This window comes from Echinococcus granulosus (assembly GCF_000524195.1).
Source record: "Echinococcus granulosus chromosome Unknown EG_S00012, whole genome shotgun sequence".
Taxonomy (NCBI): Eukaryota; Metazoa; Platyhelminthes; class Cestoda; order Cyclophyllidea; family Taeniidae; genus Echinococcus; species Echinococcus granulosus.
This window is the reverse complement of record NW_020170392.1, coordinates 137,620-157,014: the sequence shown is the minus strand read 5'-3', so window position 1 is coordinate 157,014 and position 19,395 is coordinate 137,620. Positions and strand designations below refer to the sequence as shown.

At 42.6% G+C, this 19,395-nt stretch overlaps 3 protein-coding genes across 3 annotated transcripts; 1 reads left to right on the top strand and 2 right to left on the bottom strand. All coding sequences in view use genetic code 11, as the record gives it.

Moving 5' to 3' along the window:
• Window positions 1-6,815: 6,815 nt before the first annotated feature.
• On the bottom strand, window positions 6,816-14,244 carry EGR_02572 (GDP-fucose protein O-fucosyltransferase 2; the record flags this gene model as incomplete). Its single annotated transcript, XM_024491821.1, has 8 exons — window positions 6,816-7,056; window positions 7,628-7,757; window positions 8,086-8,404; window positions 9,863-9,935; window positions 10,014-10,165; window positions 10,289-10,461; window positions 13,617-13,789; window positions 14,081-14,244. 8 exons carry the CDS (start codon window positions 14,242-14,244, stop codon window positions 6,816-6,818), a joined length of 1,425 nt encoding a protein of 474 aa, XP_024353636.1.
• An 879-nt stretch (window positions 14,245-15,123) lies between these two features.
• On the top strand, window positions 15,124-15,885 carry EGR_02571 (Protein bcp1; the record flags this gene model as incomplete). The annotated part of the gene is made up of 1 exon (XM_024491820.1): window positions 15,124-15,885. The coding sequence occupies one exon, from the start codon at window positions 15,124-15,126 to the stop codon at window positions 15,883-15,885; it is 762 nt and encodes a 253-aa protein (XP_024353635.1).
• A 527-nt stretch (window positions 15,886-16,412) lies between these two features.
• EGR_02570 (Leucine-rich repeat-containing protein 56) lies at window positions 16,413-18,218 on the bottom strand (the record flags this gene model as incomplete). The annotated part of the gene is made up of 7 exons (XM_024491819.1): window positions 16,413-16,668; window positions 16,745-17,033; window positions 17,104-17,299; window positions 17,365-17,500; window positions 17,716-17,895; window positions 17,934-18,082; window positions 18,120-18,218. The coding sequence occupies 7 exons, from the start codon at window positions 18,216-18,218 to the stop codon at window positions 16,413-16,415; spliced, it is 1,305 nt and encodes a 434-aa protein (XP_024353634.1).
• Window positions 18,219-19,395: the final 1,177 nt, after the last annotated feature.

The window sequence follows — 19,395 nt, the reverse complement described above, 5'->3', positions numbered from 1 at the left end:
AAAACACTGCCATTCTGTTTACTGACTAGACACTTTTGATATACGTCTACTTCCTAAAAAACAAGCAGATGCTAGGAGCAGTGATTCAGATGTGAAAAAAGAATTGCCAGGAACTTTATCCAGCTCCTGCTTTGAATAAAACACAGAAATAAAATTCAATTTGTTTACAGAAGTAAGAAATACTGCCTCGCACGAATTTGATTTATCGGTTATTCATCCACTCCAACAGTTTTTGCAGTTGAATTGATAGAAGGCTACTTTCATACAATTTTTCTTTCCATATAAGGGCTTTGAATGTCAAGGTAACCAGGGAGATAAGTGTCCGGACCTCACGGTTTGTACTCCCGGCCACCCACCATCCACCCAATCCCTGACCAAATTTCAATATCTATTCCTCCATCCATTTCTCATCATTAGGGGACCAACCTTGCCCTATTAAGAGAACCATGATGAAAGTGAGCTGAGCCGCTTATTGCCAAGAAGACGCCGTAGGATGTCCACAAAGACACAATTAATTGACCACGACCATAGTAGAGGACGAGCGGGAAGAAGGTGGAGCGGAAAAGTGAATGTGGGGAAGGAGAGGCGAAGTGGCTGTTTCAGGTGCAGACAATGCGGCATTGGCCCTCACAGCAGGGTCTGCTGCGCGAGCAGAACTGGAAGAGGTCTGCGCATCGTGAGCACACCCCCAGAGAGGGATGACAGGAGAGACCTGCGCAGCACTGTCCCACCTCCGGATCGCACGGCTCTCCATCCATCAGGCACGTCCATGGGACTGAAAGGGGAAGGCGAGGGGGGACACAATAACAATTTTAGTGTGGCGTTTAAACAATGTAACACCAAAATGGCACACTGTAGTTAAGAGCTTTTTTGATTTTGGTGGTCTATTAGTGTCAAGGTATTTCCCTGCCTTTTTTCTTGAGGGGGAATTTATCGAATTTGAAAGAAAATTTATTCAAATGTTGTACTCATCTGATCCACAACATTGAGTGTACAAGATGTATCATGACAAGCGAAGCTAACAAGGGTTATTTTTATACCACTTCAGAACGCTCAGAGCTACCCAAGTTTGAAGGATTGATGCAGGGGGGGGGGGGGGGGCGAGAGGAGGACGAAAAAACGATCATATTCATGAGGCTTAAATGAAACCCTTTTAGGTATCCTTTGAATGCGGTAATAAAGGAGTTTCAGCCATACATACCTCGGCGGTTGCACAGAGGCTTGAATGCTTGGAAGAAATGCACTAAAGTTTAGTGGGTGATTAGTGGAGACCGCAATTAGGAGGTGCAAATGGTTTTAGGTATGCCTTTCCACTGTGATGATTTTGGGTCCATTCGAGCACATTTTAAGACAAAATGGTGAATTCAAATTTTCTCCTTTAAAATACTGACATTCATGTTTCTACTTAAACAAACATCCTTTTGGGATCGCAATGCACATCCAGGCTTGGGTAATCCAATGGATGGACACGATATTGGGTAGTTGGAGGGGAAATAAATATCTCCCATTGGCAATTATATACGTATTAAAGTAATTAATATTTCTCTTTATTATGTTACGAGTCAAATAACTTCGATTTGACCCTTGACTATAGGACACGATGGTCAAGATTCTGGTCAATGCCGAGACCGTTAGGAAGGGAAATAAAGTGTGTCAGTTATGTGAGCATTGTCTGAATTGGCCCATCAGGGTGGGGTAATTAAGGTTATGCTTTTCGCCTTCGAGAAAAGCATTTGATGAGATTACATCGCCTAGCTGTCGGAGGAACCGGACTCCATACAGTTAGAGGGGTCATAACTTCACCTCTGAGCTTGTGGGTTACTGTCAACAGTTTTCCCTTTTTTTGTGAACAACATTTCAGCAATCACTGAAACTACCCACAGTGACGACTTTGTGAGTAAGTAGGGAATTTGGAGTCGATGAAAAAAAAACAACTTTGAACAATCATCCGAGGTGAAATTACATCAAATCCACTTTTTAAGTCCTAGGCAAGCAGCAGTGGCAAAGTCGACAAAACGAAATTAACCTAGGAAAAACCAAACCTAATTGCCGACGTATTGGTACATTCAACAGTTGAGTTTCAAATATCTCGCACCGGAATTGGTGGATGGCCCCTCACCAAAGGCCGTCATCGTTGGGTACATTCACTGCTCAAATGTCTGCAGCGGTGTGTTTTGTGCCCAAGCCACAATCGAAACAGTTTTTAGGCCCATTCATCGCACACAATAGCAGAACCTAGAAAACGCTCCTCACTACGTTATTTTTACAGTAACGGACAACCAGGCATCCATTAAAGACTGCAACAAATCTATTTTGGTATCATTTCAACGCATGACGGGTGGGATACGATGCAGCAGTGACATGCCGGTATGGAAAGTGGGCTTTATGAGGTAACATGTGATGTGAATATCAAATGAACCCAGCCACAAATCATCTGTAATAAGTAGTGAATAATGGCATTGGTCTTCAACACAAACTTGCAGAAGTTCTAAACTATATGCTATAAAATTATCAAGGGAAATCGTATGGGTCGCTCTTGGATCGCCTAATTGGGCACTAAGTAAGGAAATATTAACATAAATTAATAAAGGTAAGAGTAAATGAGGGAATGTCACATGCAAAACGCACATTGTTTCTGCGACGACACCGTGAGAATGAGAAATTGAAGCGTCAGGAAAAGCCCAACTGGAAGTACGCACATTAGTTGTTCGGTCAACCAGCTGGGTAAGTAATTCGTTTTCTTTCCCTCCTCTGTTTGTGTGTCCCTCCTCAAAGCGCACTGCTCTTCCTTAGTCTCGGCCGCGCCCATTTATACTGCCCAAATTGACTACCTCCCCCCCGCCGCGGTCACTCCACCTCCACCTCTGATTGGCTGCTGCGCCAATGACATGCCTCCATTGTTCCACGAGGCTTGCAAACGGGACAGCAGGTTTTTCAGTACGTTTATCAGGAAGGAAATTGACGGTTATTATCATTTATTTTACCTTTAACGTTAAAAAAACGAGTAGTCACATCAAGTGGGGAAACGAATCCACTTTTTTCCAAGCAAGAGCACTGGGAAATTGCCTCAAATTATCTTGCGCATATTTTTGAGCATTCCTTCTCTCTTCCTTACAAACTACTGTAATTTACCCCAAGTTTTCTGGTTAGAACTTTTGTAATCCCTAAGTTGTTTAGTAAACTCTCGGTTTTGGTAACAGGCCACTTAGGGCCTCCGCCATTGTACGTACGCCGGTCACCAGGCCTCTGGGCCATGCTATTCGTCCCCAGGGCCTTCTCTGCGTCGATAATATGTATTCCACCGGCGTATTATAGCTTCTTTTGTCTTCAGGAGAGTGTTGGAATTCGACACCTTCTCTCTGATTGGCGGACTAAATAAATGCGAGCGAACTATATTGCATGATTACGAGCTGTACTGATTATCTGCAATGCTCAAAGCAAGCAAACAACATTCAACTCGAAGGTAAGGCATGGTAGAGCCGACTTTCAGCGATATTGCTTACGTACAACGGAAGAGGCCTCTGGAATTCACAGAAGTGGCACAAACGAATTCACGGCACACTTGGCGCATTACCTACGCATCTCCAGCCAGTTTCCCGTCTTTTTTTATGCAGGAAAGTCTCCGGTATTTACAAAAGTCGACTTTATGATGCAAAATTATGGAGGTGCAATAGAAGCGGTGAAAAATGTTGCAGGCTACTTATTGAGCAATTTGCCTCCGAGTGGGGATATTGCTTCGCGCCACGATTTCTCCCTGTGCGAAAATGCTTTCAAGTAATGAAAATGTTTTGGGGTAAATTTTTATGGGACAAGTATGGAAGTATGCAATTTTTTCCCTCCAGGAAATATTTTTACTTATCCCGTAAGCATCAATACCTCTCCATTGCACTACACAAAGTGAGGTATATTGTTCTGATGGAGAAAATTAGTCTGTAAAATGTAAACTAATTTCTACTTTCACACCCATGGAGGGAAAAAAACAGTGAAGAAGTGATAGCAATAAGTTATTAGTCTTTTATGGGTGAAGTACTTTAACTGTCTTTTGTAAGTTGATTAAACATTGCATAAAACTTGAGAGCATAAAGTTGACCACAGTTTATGGAAAGCTTTTCTCTTTCTCTTCAAAAAACAGCATTTGATTTATATCCGTTTTTTGTAGCCCTGAAATTGATACACCGTTCCTCGAACACGCCTCGAGTCTTTCCTGAAGACAAAGGAGGCCGCAATACCAGGACAGAACATGTATTCCCAACGCACAAAAGGGCTGCAGCGGGTGGGGGCTACTGGCATAGTCTAGAGGCTAGGACCCACAGCGGAGGTACGAAGGCGCAACCTTAAGCTCCTGCTCGCCTTGATCAACCTCCCGAGTCCGGCCATCACAACGCAGTCGGTGCCGCAAGGGAAACACCCACAAACCAACAATATCAGTCATCCAAATTTTATGCAACTGAAAAGATATTTGACCGCAACGTCACTGATTTCTCCCGGCAGTTCCACTGGATCTAGAGTTTCGTCCTGTTAGGAAGCGGTATTGGGGGAAAGGGAATGTGTTGGCCTAAAAGTACAGTTGTTTGATAAAAGATGGGAAATAAGATAATTTTGTAGGGCTAAGGCTTCGCGTCTGCTCCCTCTTGCCACTTTGTTCTCACTTCAGCGCTGCCCATCCATGCCTATCTATTTAGGTTCTGTCCAGCTAGTAGAGAGGTAGAGGGGAAATTGCGTGTCCGCCCAATTGACATCTTCATGTGGGTACTGTAGACAGCTCAGTAACAGGTTTTTCAGATGGATCATGACTACGGCTAGTATCGATTCAGTTGCTAATAGCATTACTGCAGAACACGGGACTGGAACTGAGGTAGTTGCCGAAGGTAGACGTCATTTTCTACCCTTCTGATAAGGGTCGTTACAGATTCTCCCATCCATAGCATGTGCCCCTCTGCCATCACGTCAAGGTTTGGCATTCAGCCTTTTAGGCTCGAGTTCACTTTTCCCTTCTAGTATTGTAGCGCCTCAAGACTCCTCTGCAGACGAAAGATGTCATAATACTCAAACAGAAGGTGAATAGCAGACGTACAGAAGGGCTAGGAGCTACTAGCAAGGTCCGGAGGCCACGCCGCCAAACAGAAGTACAAAGGCAGAGCCTTAAGTGTACGCACAACCAAAGCAAAGGATTCAATAAATGATTAAAATATTACATACGAGCATACGACAATAAAATTTGAACGGAACAATTTTTCCTTACGACCTACTCGTGCCATTTCGATTGCTGCGCCTAGTGGACCAAATTCCGAGCTTAGTGTAATCAGAACATCCAGATTCCAATTCATGCCTATCTATTCTCCATATTACATCGTAAACACATCCACAAACCTTTATTTAGACTGTTTTCGATCGTCATCGAATTGAGTGGGAGGTGAGGAGAACACTCGAGTCGTACTGTAGCGAGAATTATGTTGACCTCTTGTAATAGGGTCATTATTTCCCTCTTCCACTTCAGCCTTCATTCCCACGAAATGAGTGGGCGAGTTGGATGAGGACATGTTTCTTTGAGTAATCAGGGTATCCTTCCTCCTCGGACGAGGGCCAATGTCGCCCTCCCCATCACGAAGTTCGTATTGACTGAACCCCTCTCACGCAGACTAATTTGCAACCAAAAGTGGATGAATTAACCATGGCGTCTTTTGTGCTCCAAAATAACATAGATTTTGACAAGGCGACAATGCTCTGCCGTTCTTCATTGCGACATTTGAGGTCAAGTGCAGGGAGGTAGTGTAGACCATCCTCTCTTATTTTTAACACCAAAATATTTTGAGCCACTGTTTTAAAAGATCCTTTACACCTCATCTCCACACAGTATCTTACTCACCTGAGTTTGGAAGCAACTACTTATGATCTCGTTTTCACGGAGGCGAGAGCAGTTTAGGCGTCCTCCAGACCCAGCGACACCTCTCCCCTCAAGGCAATGACAGGTGATATTTTATCTTTCCTGCATTCAAAACATATCAAAGGGATATCTGATTGCCTAATAAACTGCCTAGAGGCAAAAATAGTCGAGTAACATTTGCTACCAGGGCCCCAAAGGAACACCAACCACCATAGGTCACGAAACACGTGGTCTATTGAAAATTGCGCTCCAAAAGAACGAAAAATGCAAGCATTAACCTCAAGCCAGGACCACGATACATCGCTTTCACCGTTTCAAGTTACACCAATTCGTCTGTGGCAGAATTTTGAGTAACTAGCTGCATAAGTTGATAGCACGCATGGGATGCTAATGGAAAATGTGTAGGAATGTCAAAGTTTAATCAGTTAACCAAGCATGTAATGGTGTAAAATATCAAGTACCATTTCGTCCAAACTACCCACTGAGTGTAGAAAGGATTCAGCGGCGAGTTGGCTCAAGCAATTGAAAAATTTACCTAAAACCTTTGAGGATAATCAAACTATTTGGTCTTGGAGGATCACAGATCCACTGCTAACTTATTTGTTACAGATGAACAGATGAAGGGTGATTCATCACCTCTGCCATATCCCAACCACCGACAGGCAGAGAAGATACTGATTTAAGGATTGCTTTCCTTTTTAAATCACCCAAAAGTCCACGTCAAGTGGGAGGACCAACCACAGAGGCTGATAGATTTGCTCGCTTAAACAGGCATTAAAACAGAACATAAAAATACCTACACCTCTATCACGAATTTCTCTTAAAGATAACTGGATGTAACTTTGATACGGGAAGCTATGGATTATACACAACTAGCGTGGAATTATGTACACTTGTTACATATCCAGGGAAATTGCATCGCTTGGGGTGTTCAGAGTTCAGTCTTGATAAGAGTTGTCGAGATGTTGATAGTGTAGCGCGGCTCGAGGACAATCGACCAGGGCGTGAGACCTTCGCACTCGGAGGGCACTCTTTGATCCTCCAACATCACCACATCAGCGCCTTCAACTGGGCAGAGGCTGTTGAAGGTGAAAGCCGCAGGGAAGCTCATGATTTCACGCTCCTCGGCTATTCGGAAGGTGAAGGTGGACGGGACTGAACCGACAAAGAGCCTGAAGGGCAAATAGATGTCGGGGAGAACGAATGAGGCGCCTACGAAAATCAACACTAGTGTTTAAGAAGCAATCTTGAAACAGACAATGGGGAAATGAAAGAGTACAAAAGGTATTATTTTAGTTGGAAGCGTGTTTTCTACTCAACCGTCTACTTGCCCAGACCTCACCTTGCCTACAGATTCTGTCCGAACGAGTGATCTAAATTTTTAGCCAAGAAAGTTTGAATTGCATTGCATTGTGCTTAGAAAGTAGCATTACCTAACGTAGTCCCCAATTGTTACTTTTTTATCTCCTTAAAAGTGGGTCTAATTTACTACGGACCAGCTATTGAATTTAATTTACAGCTAAGTTCACTAATGGCATCAGCTTCCAGCCTCCTCCATTATCACCGATGGGTTATTCAAAAAAAGCTACTAAAAGGAAGAGCATAGACATTAGTCGCGCATTCTCCCAGTCTGAAATTGTACAGTGGGAACCGATAATGAAGGCTGAATGAAGCAGAAACTGACAAATCACCACGAGTAGAGTGAGAGGGAAAGACAACAGGCGTGACCCAACGAAGACTCACCGAGCATGGGCACAAATCCATTGGTCGATGATCGCCAACTCGCCTGGCAGAAGGTTGTCGTCCATCGACATCTCGGGTGTGAAACGGTACACCTTGTGAGGACTCAGCAATTGTTCCAACTGGATGATGTCTACAAAATTCCTTTTAGTAAAGATATGATCTGACAATTTAAGCAGAAGAGAATAGACATTGAGATAGGGGATAAATAAATCGTCCATTTATAGTGCTGTTTATCCAAATGAAGCGGTACAAATACCTTAGCCTGTTAAAAGAACGTATTTCCATACATTCATAAACTTTCCTTACACGCGTTGAGGTGAGTGAACTTAGAAGACTTTTTTTCCCACTTTCCAATAGATGATATGAATTTTTATTGAACTACTTCCATCTTTTATTTTTATTGCACCATTTAGGTGAAAATCAAGTAGTATTTTGGGAGTCACAACCACCCTGCATACCCTCGGAATCAGCATCAGTGGCAAGGAAGATAGGCAAAGTCTGGCCAGCGGGTAGACGCATCTCCTCAGCGCGTCGTTGAATAGCCTGGAGAGTCTGCATGGCCGCTGTCAAGGGGGAGGTAGAGTGGGGGAAGTCGCCACGACGCCAGTGCAGGCCCAGGTAGGGCCCGCCGCGCGCAGGACTGCGAGGCCAGGGCTGGTAGAGCCAGGAGGGCGGGGGTACCGTTCTGTCCTCATCGTCCTCCGAATTGAGTACGGCGCGCCGAAAGGTGTCCCCAAGGCTGATGAGATGGTGGGCGAACTCCATGCTGCGACGGGCCTGGAGGGGCGAAGGTTAGATGAGCCATTGTGCGACTTGGAAGGAGGGACTACACCTCTGGCCGTCTGGCTGATGCAAGAAGGCCTGATAACGGATATCAGGCTGGATACGTAAAGAAATCTCAACAGTGGCTTTGAAAGTTAAATTAGTTTTGTGGATGAAAGGCCTTGAAACAGTTTCCTGGGCGGGGACTTTCATTCATCCAAAAGGCGTGGGCGTGGTAGGAGTGAAAAGAGAGACTAGAGTCTTGCATTTGTTTATTTTCCACTGGGGAAAGTAGCATTCGCGACATAATCGCATACATTTGAGTCCTCATTAATCGTGGTGGTGAGTGCGGATTTGCTAACCGAGGCGACACGATAATTAGTCGAACCGAAATGGCCAAGCAGACAAGAGTTAATGTTTCAGACAAAATTTAGATCAGGATAAGCTAGAAATCCTATTTTGGGAATTTATTTTGACACAAATTTTTCTGGAAAGGCATTATGCCGAGAAGTGGTAAATGTACCAGTTTACGCAGAGGACGTTCCTAGTTATAGAAACGGAAAAAGGAGGTAACGAACGGTGGGAACTACAGAGACACACAAAACTTTTTACAAGAGACGGATGTGAATCAGCAACTGGTTATGGTTGTGCAGTAAACTGGAGAACAGACGTAAAGGTTAATAGGTCACTAACACTTTCGATTTGAAGTGTACCACCTGGCATGTGTACTACTTCGATGACTTGTTCAACTCTACATTGCACTGTTACTTAAGGCTACGGCGCTTGTACTTCCGCTGGGCGGCATGGCCTCTGGGTGATGCCAGTAGCCACCCTCTCGTCCCTCCTTACGTCGGCAATACACATTCTACCCTGGTATCGTGTCTTCTCTTGACTTTAGAGAAGTCCTGGGGCGCTAAAGTTGTTATTGAGAATTTCAAGCGATTTACGAGGCAGTACATCTTCAATCGCCTCTTTCAAATCGAGAGAACACGTATGGAGAACAGATAGCCTTTTCAAAAATCGAATTGTGAACATAGAAGTGGAGTCCACAGTAAGCGTCCGACTTCAAACTAGTATACCTGCGACTTGACAGGCCTCGCTAATCCCATTCAGTATTGGATGGTAGAAATTCCAACAATGTGATTATAGACGAAAGTAAACAGAGTAAGTGTGTAATCTGGTTACTCAAATTCAATTACTCATCTTGAGGGGTGGTGAGTGATGAGAACCCTAAGGACGAATAAAATTGTTTGGAAGCTCAAGTAGCCCAAAACAGACACCCCAATGTGGTTCGATGACGCTTTCCGCAGTGCGATTCCCTTGAACTAGGAGGCAGGGGATCATAAAATGTCTATATACTTCTGCAACGGGTTTAAGAGTATGATTTATACCGTAGAAGCCAAAAAAACGCAACATTCTTTGAGATGATAATTGATTAAGAAACCAACATTTGGAAAGTGAGGATGTACTTACTGTCCAGTACTGTTCGCTCCATTCGCTCCACACACCGCTGATCAAATTTTCCGCCTCTCCGATATAAATGAACCTACAAAACAAGTGTAGGCAACCTCACTGAGAAACTTCTGCTTTACTAATCGAGTGCACTAAACTAATCAAGCATTACGAGGTTTCGGGATGCTCTTCGATGTAAAAGGAAAGGAAGCCCGCCAATTCCACAGCATATAGGGCGCCATGCAAACAATGGAGAGCGTCCGTCACTAGGGCCGATTCATTTGTTGCTGTGTCAAAGTACACATGCGTCACGTTGTCCGGAGTCTGAAAATGATGTTGCCTACCCGTTAAACGCTAAGGCCTTCTCACTCGGGTGTTTTAACGCAGACCAGGTAGGAGTGGCTGTTAACACCTCTGCTTAAATGTATTGAGTAGGGATGAACTTACCCACCCGATGTTGGAGATAATTTGATCGTCGTCACACATGAAGTTTGTATATCCGTTGGCATCAGACACTGCTTTCGGTGTCTCCAACCGAATGCCTCGTTGCGTCTGCGAGAGATCGAATTGCTTCACTAGGAAAGCCACGTCTAGTGAGGGTTTCTTCGCATCCGCTGTTGCTATAAGCAAGAACATGAGAGGCTAGTAGGTAATAAAAGAGTGGCTTGATAACCAAACATCAGTATTTCTATTCATGAGAAGTGGTGAGTGGATAAAACTCAAACTCTAAGTGAGTAAAACAATGCGAGCGTTTACAACAGTAAAAAATCCGGAGCACTAGACCTAAATGCCATAGGTAAAAAAATAAAATTTAGAGCACACACGTTTGACGTTGACCAGGCAATAAATTGCGGGTACCTAACAAAGGCTGACAAGTGATCAACGATCCGGAGCCATTTCCTTCATCAAAGGACGAATTTTCATCCGGTTTAGATATAATTAAGCCGTGTGAGCCGAGTCAGAGCTATGAACAAGTTATTGGAAGGTAATTAGTGTGTTATTCCTTCTTAGAGGTTATGTTTGTGTTGTTATGTCCATGGAGGATATAAAAAGATGTTATGCACAGGACTGCTTAGTCAACTATCGGTTCAATGAAAAAGGCCGAGAAATAAACATACAGAGGGTATAGAAAGCCCAAAAAAGCATCGGTACATCATTTCCATTGGGGAGCCAATATGAGTGCCATGGCAGTACCAGCAACAATGGGAAAAAGTAGCGGAGGTGCTCCTTCCCTGCATGTGTCATCACGGTGACATTACTGTCACTTTGAAAGAATGCAGCAAAACTCTTTTTTCCATTCTCCTGTGAATGCGTTACAAGTGTGCTTTTGATGGAGTGGGAGTTAAGTAAACAAATTTAGGTCACATAACGTGAGAGTCGCCGTGCGGGACCGAAATCGTTGGCAAGGCGCTAAACACTTAAGTTAGATTACCAACCAGCACTTCGAGGAATTCTCTGTTGCGAGCTTCGGGCCTATTTGAAAAGGCACGTGGTAAGCTAAACCAATAGCATCCTACTTTAGACGATGGAAAGGGCTCACGACGTAACCCAAAGTCATGATTAGCTACATTCCTCTGTGAACGCGGGACCGAAGCGATCAAACTAAAACCTTAAATTTACGAAAAAATCGCGATCACAGCTGAAGGGACACGATTAGCGGAAATCACAATCTTTTCAGCCGTACCAAAAAAGACAGCGAAATTAAAAACCTATCTACACACGTAGCACAACAGATTCGTGGGAGGAGAGGCAAATAAATCTTTGCATAAAAGGAGTTGGGCCCACCAATGTAGCGATGCTGTTGTGCTGCAGTCCCGTACGCAGCCTTTAACCGAACCCTCGGCAATTGCACACGCAAATGGTAAATACGGAAAAAATGCGGAATACAACCAGTTCTGGGGTTTCCGACACGTGCCTTATGGAAGCTCCAACCGCCAAAATCAAATTACCGATTTTTTTCTCAGATATGCATCTCAGATTATCACTGCTCCGAAGAATTCTGTCCTACGGGAGTGCGGGTGGTAAACAATAAAGGTGAACGTGGTAGTAAACAGTGCCTGCTTTACCTATCCATTCAAGTACGCAAGTTGTACCGTCTGCGGATCGGATAGCACCTTCGCAGTGTGACCTTTCGTTTGAGTCTACAGGTCTTCAGCCCTTCTGAATGCTAAACATAAAATCCCATCTATGCCGGCCATCGGACATAAGTCGCATAACTTGTAATTTGCCTTTGTAAGGAAAAGAAAAATTAGTCGTCAGTAGTATTCTGACAGGCTACCAAGGCTCCCAATGAACACTGACTCGCCTTGATGCAGCGTTTAACGAAGATGTTTTGGGCAAATAAGAGGCCCCTGTTCAACCTTAAGATCAGGATTCAATGCTCACTTCCGAGTTATGAACAAGCTGAGTTTGTTTATTTCCAAGTAACGTGAAACAACTCATAGAACGCTAGCACATGAAAATTGATGCATATGGGATGCAAAAGGGAGGAAAAAAGATCCAAAATCAATTTAGAATCCTGAAGATGACTGATTGGAAAGAGGCATTCTGGAGTGTTTGACATCTCGAAAGATAAAAGTGAATCAGGGGAGTCGTCACAAATCTGATAGTGAGTTGTATCATTGCTGAGATCTCAGTTTTTTAAAAAGGCTAGTGTTGCTTTTGGTTCATTCAGCATTCCAACCGGCTGCGATATCTCTCTAAAATTAGCAAGAGAATGTCAATAAAGGATTGACATTGTAATGACTGACACTTGTAATGGCACATGTTTCCCATCGGAAATATAAGGTAATTTGCCACAATTGAGTGATTTAGTGAAAACCAAGAAATGTGAGTCATTTATTCTAAGCATGAATAACGAAGAACCGCTGTATCCATCAGGTCAACGAAAGATCATGTCATTTATATTTGTTAATATTCTGTGGTCAGCGCACTTAAAAACATGCGGGTGCATAAATAGGAGTGCTTCATTAGTTTCAGTATCCGGCCACATGCAAGCCGAGCAAATGTTAACCTTTTTAATGCTTTTTAGCGATTCATACCAAACGAACTGTTTAGAGCACAATATTCAATATTAGCAACGAATTCAGCTGATTCAGAAGACGAGAAACGAACAAATAGTAAAGTGTAGTCGAAAAGTTGAGTAAAGTCTGCGAAAAGGGGGAGATAAAAATTTCACAAAGCTATCGTGTCAATGTAAACTTGTTGAAATAAATCAAGCAAACAGTTTGATAAGAAAACGGCCTTAAAGAATGGTTTAAAGATGATATCGTTCAGCTAGATTAACTTACTACCGTGCCCTTCAATTTCGAATCATTGTACCTAAGGAAACACCCTCTACAAGATAAGCATATTTAAAAGACTAAAAGGACCAGATTTGAGGACCATATATTCTGCTTGGAGTTCATTAAAAGGGATTTCAGCCTCCCAACTGAATTGGAAATGATGTTCCCAATTACACCGTGGTAACGAGTCGTAGAGATGCATAATGCCATGCATAATCAACATTAACCGGAAGTCAGTGCTTAAGATTTGTACTATTTCAAAAAGTTCCAATGGCCTTTAAATGAGCTTGAAAAGTTGGGTTCATCATTCTTAATAAAATTAGAAATAACACTGATGGTGAATAGGGTGTTAAACTCTTGGAGCAGAGAGGCATATGCGCCAGTTTATAAAACTATCGATATTTTGTTTAAAAATACTCTTGCATTTATAAACCATATAATTTTTGGAAGTTTTGGAGACAGAACAGTTTTTAAAAAACTTGGTACCGTACCCTGTTGTAGAAACTCGTCATACTCGATGACTGGAATGAGTAATTTAAGGGATTCAACGTTGAAAAACGTTGACCAAGGCTGTGCACGATGGACAGAAGAGTTTTGTTGCCTCCAATGAAATGTCTGACCCCAGGGTGGTAAGACGAGTGTCCAGTTGTAATTGCTGAAATTCCTATTCAAATCATTCAGTGGATACTGGGAGGAATCGCGTAGCACTCTATGGGGCAATACATTGTAATTTTGTAAACAAAGACGAGTAAATTCTCTGCACCAAAATATGGTGAAAAGTCTAGAATGTAGACTAGTAAAGATTGTATATATAGGAAGAAATCAACCTATGTTTAGGAAACATTGATTGATAAAACTACCCATCAGTGGCAAATGCCGAAAGATTTCCAACACCTCAGTATTTGCAATAAATTATTACCCTGCAAAAACTTTCCTAGCGAAAATCGGAATATACCTTATTAGGTTAGCTACTCGCACATACACATCGCGTCGTAGGTTAAAACCCTCGTTTTCATTGACGGTATAAATTAGGTATTTTGGTTTGAGTGTTGAGCGTAGAGATAACACGTGCGGAGCAAGAAACAAGATATTCCAGAGAACGATAACATATGAGCGCATTTTGGCAGACGCGCCAGTGCATTTAGGAGGATTCGCTAGATCGTGATTGTCATTGACTGTGCAAATTGACCATTCAGAATTTGAAGCTACACCATAAATGACATTATTTCGCAGTGAGCGGCCAAAAGTACTCAGGTACTGGGCTAAGCAGAAACCAGCTTACCCCAGATTTGAGTAACAAATGAATGTGTTTCACCATGACCAATTACTCATTAGGAAAACTAGTAAAAGGCTACAAACTTCCGACTCTTAAGACAAAATAACAAACCCCTATTAGCTCATTAGCGCGCTGTTAAATACGTCGCTTGTGTTGGTGCATTTACTAGAGTGGCCTGAATTCGAGATTGTTAGAATGACTTAGATACCGTGTAAAAAGATCAGCCTTGTAATTCATCAAATTATGAAGTGATTTACTTGCACAATCATTTGCGGATCGTTTAATTACATCGACTGCCTTATCAGAGTTCATGGGTATATTGCAACAAAAAGCGTAAAACGCAATGGGACACAGATGTCGGAATGGCTATTTGAGCAGCGTGTATTGTCAACAGGGTAATTTCGGTAGGTTGGATCTACTACCCAGTTTATTTTTAAAATTTATTGGCTCTCAGCTATAGGGTTGGATTAATTTTGATATGATTTTCAGACATTACGTGGATCATCGTCGAGTTTTCATTGTACAGCATTGATAATCAAAAGCGACCTTAAATAACCTTCTAAGCAAAGGAAGCGAGGCTACATTCTCTCCTTACTTTCTATGAAACCCATTTCAATTCGACACATTATTTTGCATAAAAATTGTTTGTCTAGTCGGCTTTCGCCATACATTTGCCGGTTTACTTGAACTTCACGTGTTGTCCTCGTCAGGGCGGCACAGGGATGTCCTCGAAAAGAAGTAAACGCAACGAGGAATCTGCGGATGACGACCTTATTGAACTTGACTTGGAAGGGTTTTCTCCACAATCAGAAGATCGTGATGGGATCATACAGCTTCTGAGACAACATATACCAAAAGACTCAAATGTTAACCTTGGAGAACTTGCTGACTACATCATAGCTCAAGGTTCTGTTGGGACAGTTGTTAAAAATGGATCCAGTGAAACTGACACTGTTGAAGATGACGACGACGATATTGTATTTTCTTTAACAACTGTTATAAGCTTGTGTGGGTCGGTTGTCTCACGTTCGTCAGTTGTCTCTGAGCTACGTGACTTTTTACAGTCCTGCATTTCTCGTGCTGAATCATCTAGTCCAGATTATAAGACGTTGCTTAAAGTTTTAATGGGTGAGACTTCTGAGAAACCAGCTCTTCTCATCAACGAGCGACTTGTAAATCTTCCACCTGCCGTTGCTGCTGAGGCTGTTGCTGTACTACCCCAGGAAATACAGACTCTACCAGAGGAGGAGAGACCAACACATTTAATCATTCTTACTAGGGCCGTAAAATCTGAAGATACAGATGAACTTATATACATCCAGCCCGAAATGGAAATAGTGAGAAAGGTGGCCTTTGCTGTGGGTGAAACAGAGTTCGCGGATATTGCTGTCGGTGTTGATGCGGAATCTATCATCTATGTGCTTATGGCAATTGACTTCTCCAGTCTCCCTGAAATATTGGACCTACTTGCAGATAATCCGTGATTCCACTTCCACTTTCTGTGGACATAACTAGTCCTATCAAGTATTATTGTCTGAAATGGGTTTATTTTTTGCAAAATAACATTATGTTTGTACAATACCAGTATTCTTATTTATGCATTCCATCATGGATGTTAGGTGTCGGTGCTCTAATGTCTGCTGCTCCACCCCAGTTATTATGTTTTCTATCGTATGTTTATCCAACATAAAGTAAGATAGCTTATTCTTTCAGCCATCATATTGTGACAGCATTTGACAACGCGAATAGTTCATAGTTTATTAATTATACTATTAGCAGGGTTTTAAGGAAATGGGCGCTTGCTGGGCCCGAACTTTTGGCTTGTTGGTCAGATTAGACCTTGGATTAGAGTCTTTCGTAGGTCTTTTATGAAGACTAGTTGGCGCTAAAGTTCTTCTTGAAGGCGGAAAGTTGTTTTCGTTCGGTGGTGTTGGTTTGCACGGTGGTACCACACTTTGGGCGCGCCCAGTTTTTTTCCGTATAACTGGTCTTAGCTAAAATTGGGTTGTGTTTAGTGTGATGTTTCTTTAACCTTAGTTCTCTTCAACTCAATGTAGGCGGTTTGGGGGTCCGTATCAGGACACTTTGAGTCGTCGGCAGGGTGGTCAGAAATCGTTCCCTTAGATTGTGTAGTCGTGGAGACTGGTTGCATCACATTTGGCAGTGCTCTGGGTTTTTGTCTTGCTCGCGAGGTGAACCGCTCCGAGTGACTGGTATTGTTCCATTTCGGGTTTGTAGAGTTGAGCGTCGCGTACTTTCTCGGTTTGCTACAATGAAGGAGCATTTGATGCGGGTTGGGTTATTACGCCCATCACTTTCCATCGTAAATGTCGAAATATCTACCTCAGAAATTTAGCCCGCCACTCCTCCAATTCGTATAGAATGTTCCTGCACTCGTTTTGTAGTCCTTTTATTATCGTGGCCTCTGTTTCGCCGTCAAAACCGGCGCTTTCCTTTTTACATTCAGTCCCTGGTTTGATTTCCTGTGCTTTTTCGTCCTTGGTGTCGTTTGATAAAATCGGAGTACAAATTGAATTCCGACGTTGACGGAGGGATTTCCCAATATTCCCACACATTACAGAACCAGAGGTAAGGTCTAAACTGACCGGCTTTATTTCTGGAAGTGATTCAGCTGCAGGGAAATATGTTACTCTAATTAAGCATTTCTTTAGGTAACTTTACTAATGAGTTGGTCCACTCACCCCATTTGCGGATTTCTTTGGAATCGCTGCGATCATGTATAGTCCCATCCTCGTCAACTTGAACCCGCTGTCGCTTTTCATCAGGAGTAAGGTGGATTGAAGAGGTTGGCCTGTTTACTGAATACAGGCTACTTTTCCCGGCAATTTTTCGTAAACCAATTGCCATTATCTTCTGTTCAGTACCACTTTCAATCTTCTGTATGGAATGATATTGGGTAGATATGATCAGTTAGTCAGAATTTCTAGATTGGGTTTACCTACCGTGATGTATGGTGTAGACACAAATTCATCAATTACACTATTTATGTAAGTCCACTCATCATCAAAGTCGCATTCATTTTGCACGTCTCTTTGCACGCGCGCTGACTGTGTTGCGATGTTGTCCAGACATTTTAGACTTGGAAGGAGCTCTTTTACATGCGTCCAATAGTTCTACATCCACATAAGATGCTCACAGGCAAAACTTACCAAATATGATTTAAATTGTTTAATTACAGGGTTACCCTCAAGTGTTAAGTTCGAAAGGTGAGTACATCCACAAAGTATTTCTATGCTTTGTTTCTCATGGATTTTATTCCTTTAGAAAATCGGTCGTGAAGCATGATAACTTACCCCTCAAGGTCCAGAATTTCGAGTTTGGTCAAATTTCCAAGGGGACTAATATCAGATATGTCATTAAAGGAGAAATAAATTTCGCGAATTCCCTTGATTTCTTCCAAACCTTCAAGTGAGTGAAGACAGCATCGGGACATCCATAGAATTTCAAGTTTACCAAAACCTGAGCCTATATCACTACTCGATCGTAAGTTTTACTTTTTCATTGTATTTACCGAATTTGGGGCGAGATCCCGTTTGAAAGCCTAAGACACTTCAGATTTGGAAGAAGTTCTCCTAAGTTATCAATTCGTAGCTTATTCCCATCAATGCACATTTCCAAGTAGTCTACATCCTCCAGATCTGCAGACTGTGTAAGATCTTTCTAAATTAACACGATTTTTTATTCGCCGATGTATTACTAATCGATTTGCCGATAAAGTAGTGGTATTCATCGGGAATTTTTCATCAGTCTTTTCACTGGCTGCTTTTGGTTGACATTGCGTATTTCTTGCCTGCATCATTGCAACCATAAATCTAAATGAGATTTACTCCTAAATTTGCTGGCAGGCTTTTGGCCTTGAAATTTTCCTTGATTTCGCCAAGTGAAGAACCTGCCCTCGGATCAGTCGACGGAGTACTAGGTGGCCTTAATACCTCATTCATATCACATCTAAATGTAATGTTTTTGTGGCTAATGGTATATTTTGAAAAAAGGGCATTAGTGACTGTATCCAGTGTGATAATCAAGAAGGGGCTTGAGTTAGTACTCAATGAAAAGCCTTTAAGGGTAGTTTAACATAAGTAAGAACACCTGTTCACTACAAGTACGGCATCAATTTTCCGGCGTATATCTAATTTCTTTTAATCGGTAAGTGAATGCCATTATTGATTGTTGAGCCGGACATACACCATCAATTTTTAAAAAGGCACGAGCGTCTGGCCAAATTAAAATAAATGTCATAGTAACCTAGAGTGCTTTGAAAGTCGGCGTTTTGTAACCACTGTATAATATTAGCATGGATCGAAATACAAAACTTTTCACTTGTTGGCTGACGTTAATACATGGCTTGAAACCCATCCGATATTGGATTTTGTGGGATCAAAAACACTCCGATAATAATTGGAGGTCGGCAAATCCTGTAATAGAGATGATTCTGCACAAACATCCCATAACTTATGGGCTTTACAATAAACATGCATACTTCATAGGCGCTTGTCCTGCATCTCTGACCACCACCCATGTTGAAGCAATTAGTTTTGGTGGTAGTGCGATGATGAATGCATTTACTGCGGGCTACCTATCGGTTCGCCGACCATAACCCAACGGAAATTCCCGACTTTCCACCCTCTAGGCATACTTCCCGAGATAGCGCAATATGTTGGTACATTTTCACACAGGAAATGGCATCACCTGCCTCGTGATGAACAGATGTCAAATCATGATACGATAACCACAGACCCAAAGGTCACGGCGTTAGCGACCCCAAGACAACCCTCCTGACGGCATCTGTGGGGACCTGTCAAGATCTCGGCAAAATGCTAACCACTGCGCTAATCGCAAAGCCGCGAGAGAGAGAGCTTCCCCAACAGCTACTAAAAATAAATTTGAAGAAATCGCGCCACCAGGTTGAATCCGAATTGGTACATAGTAATCATGGCACCTCTACACTTTCCTTTGTGATTCCGGAGTCCGAG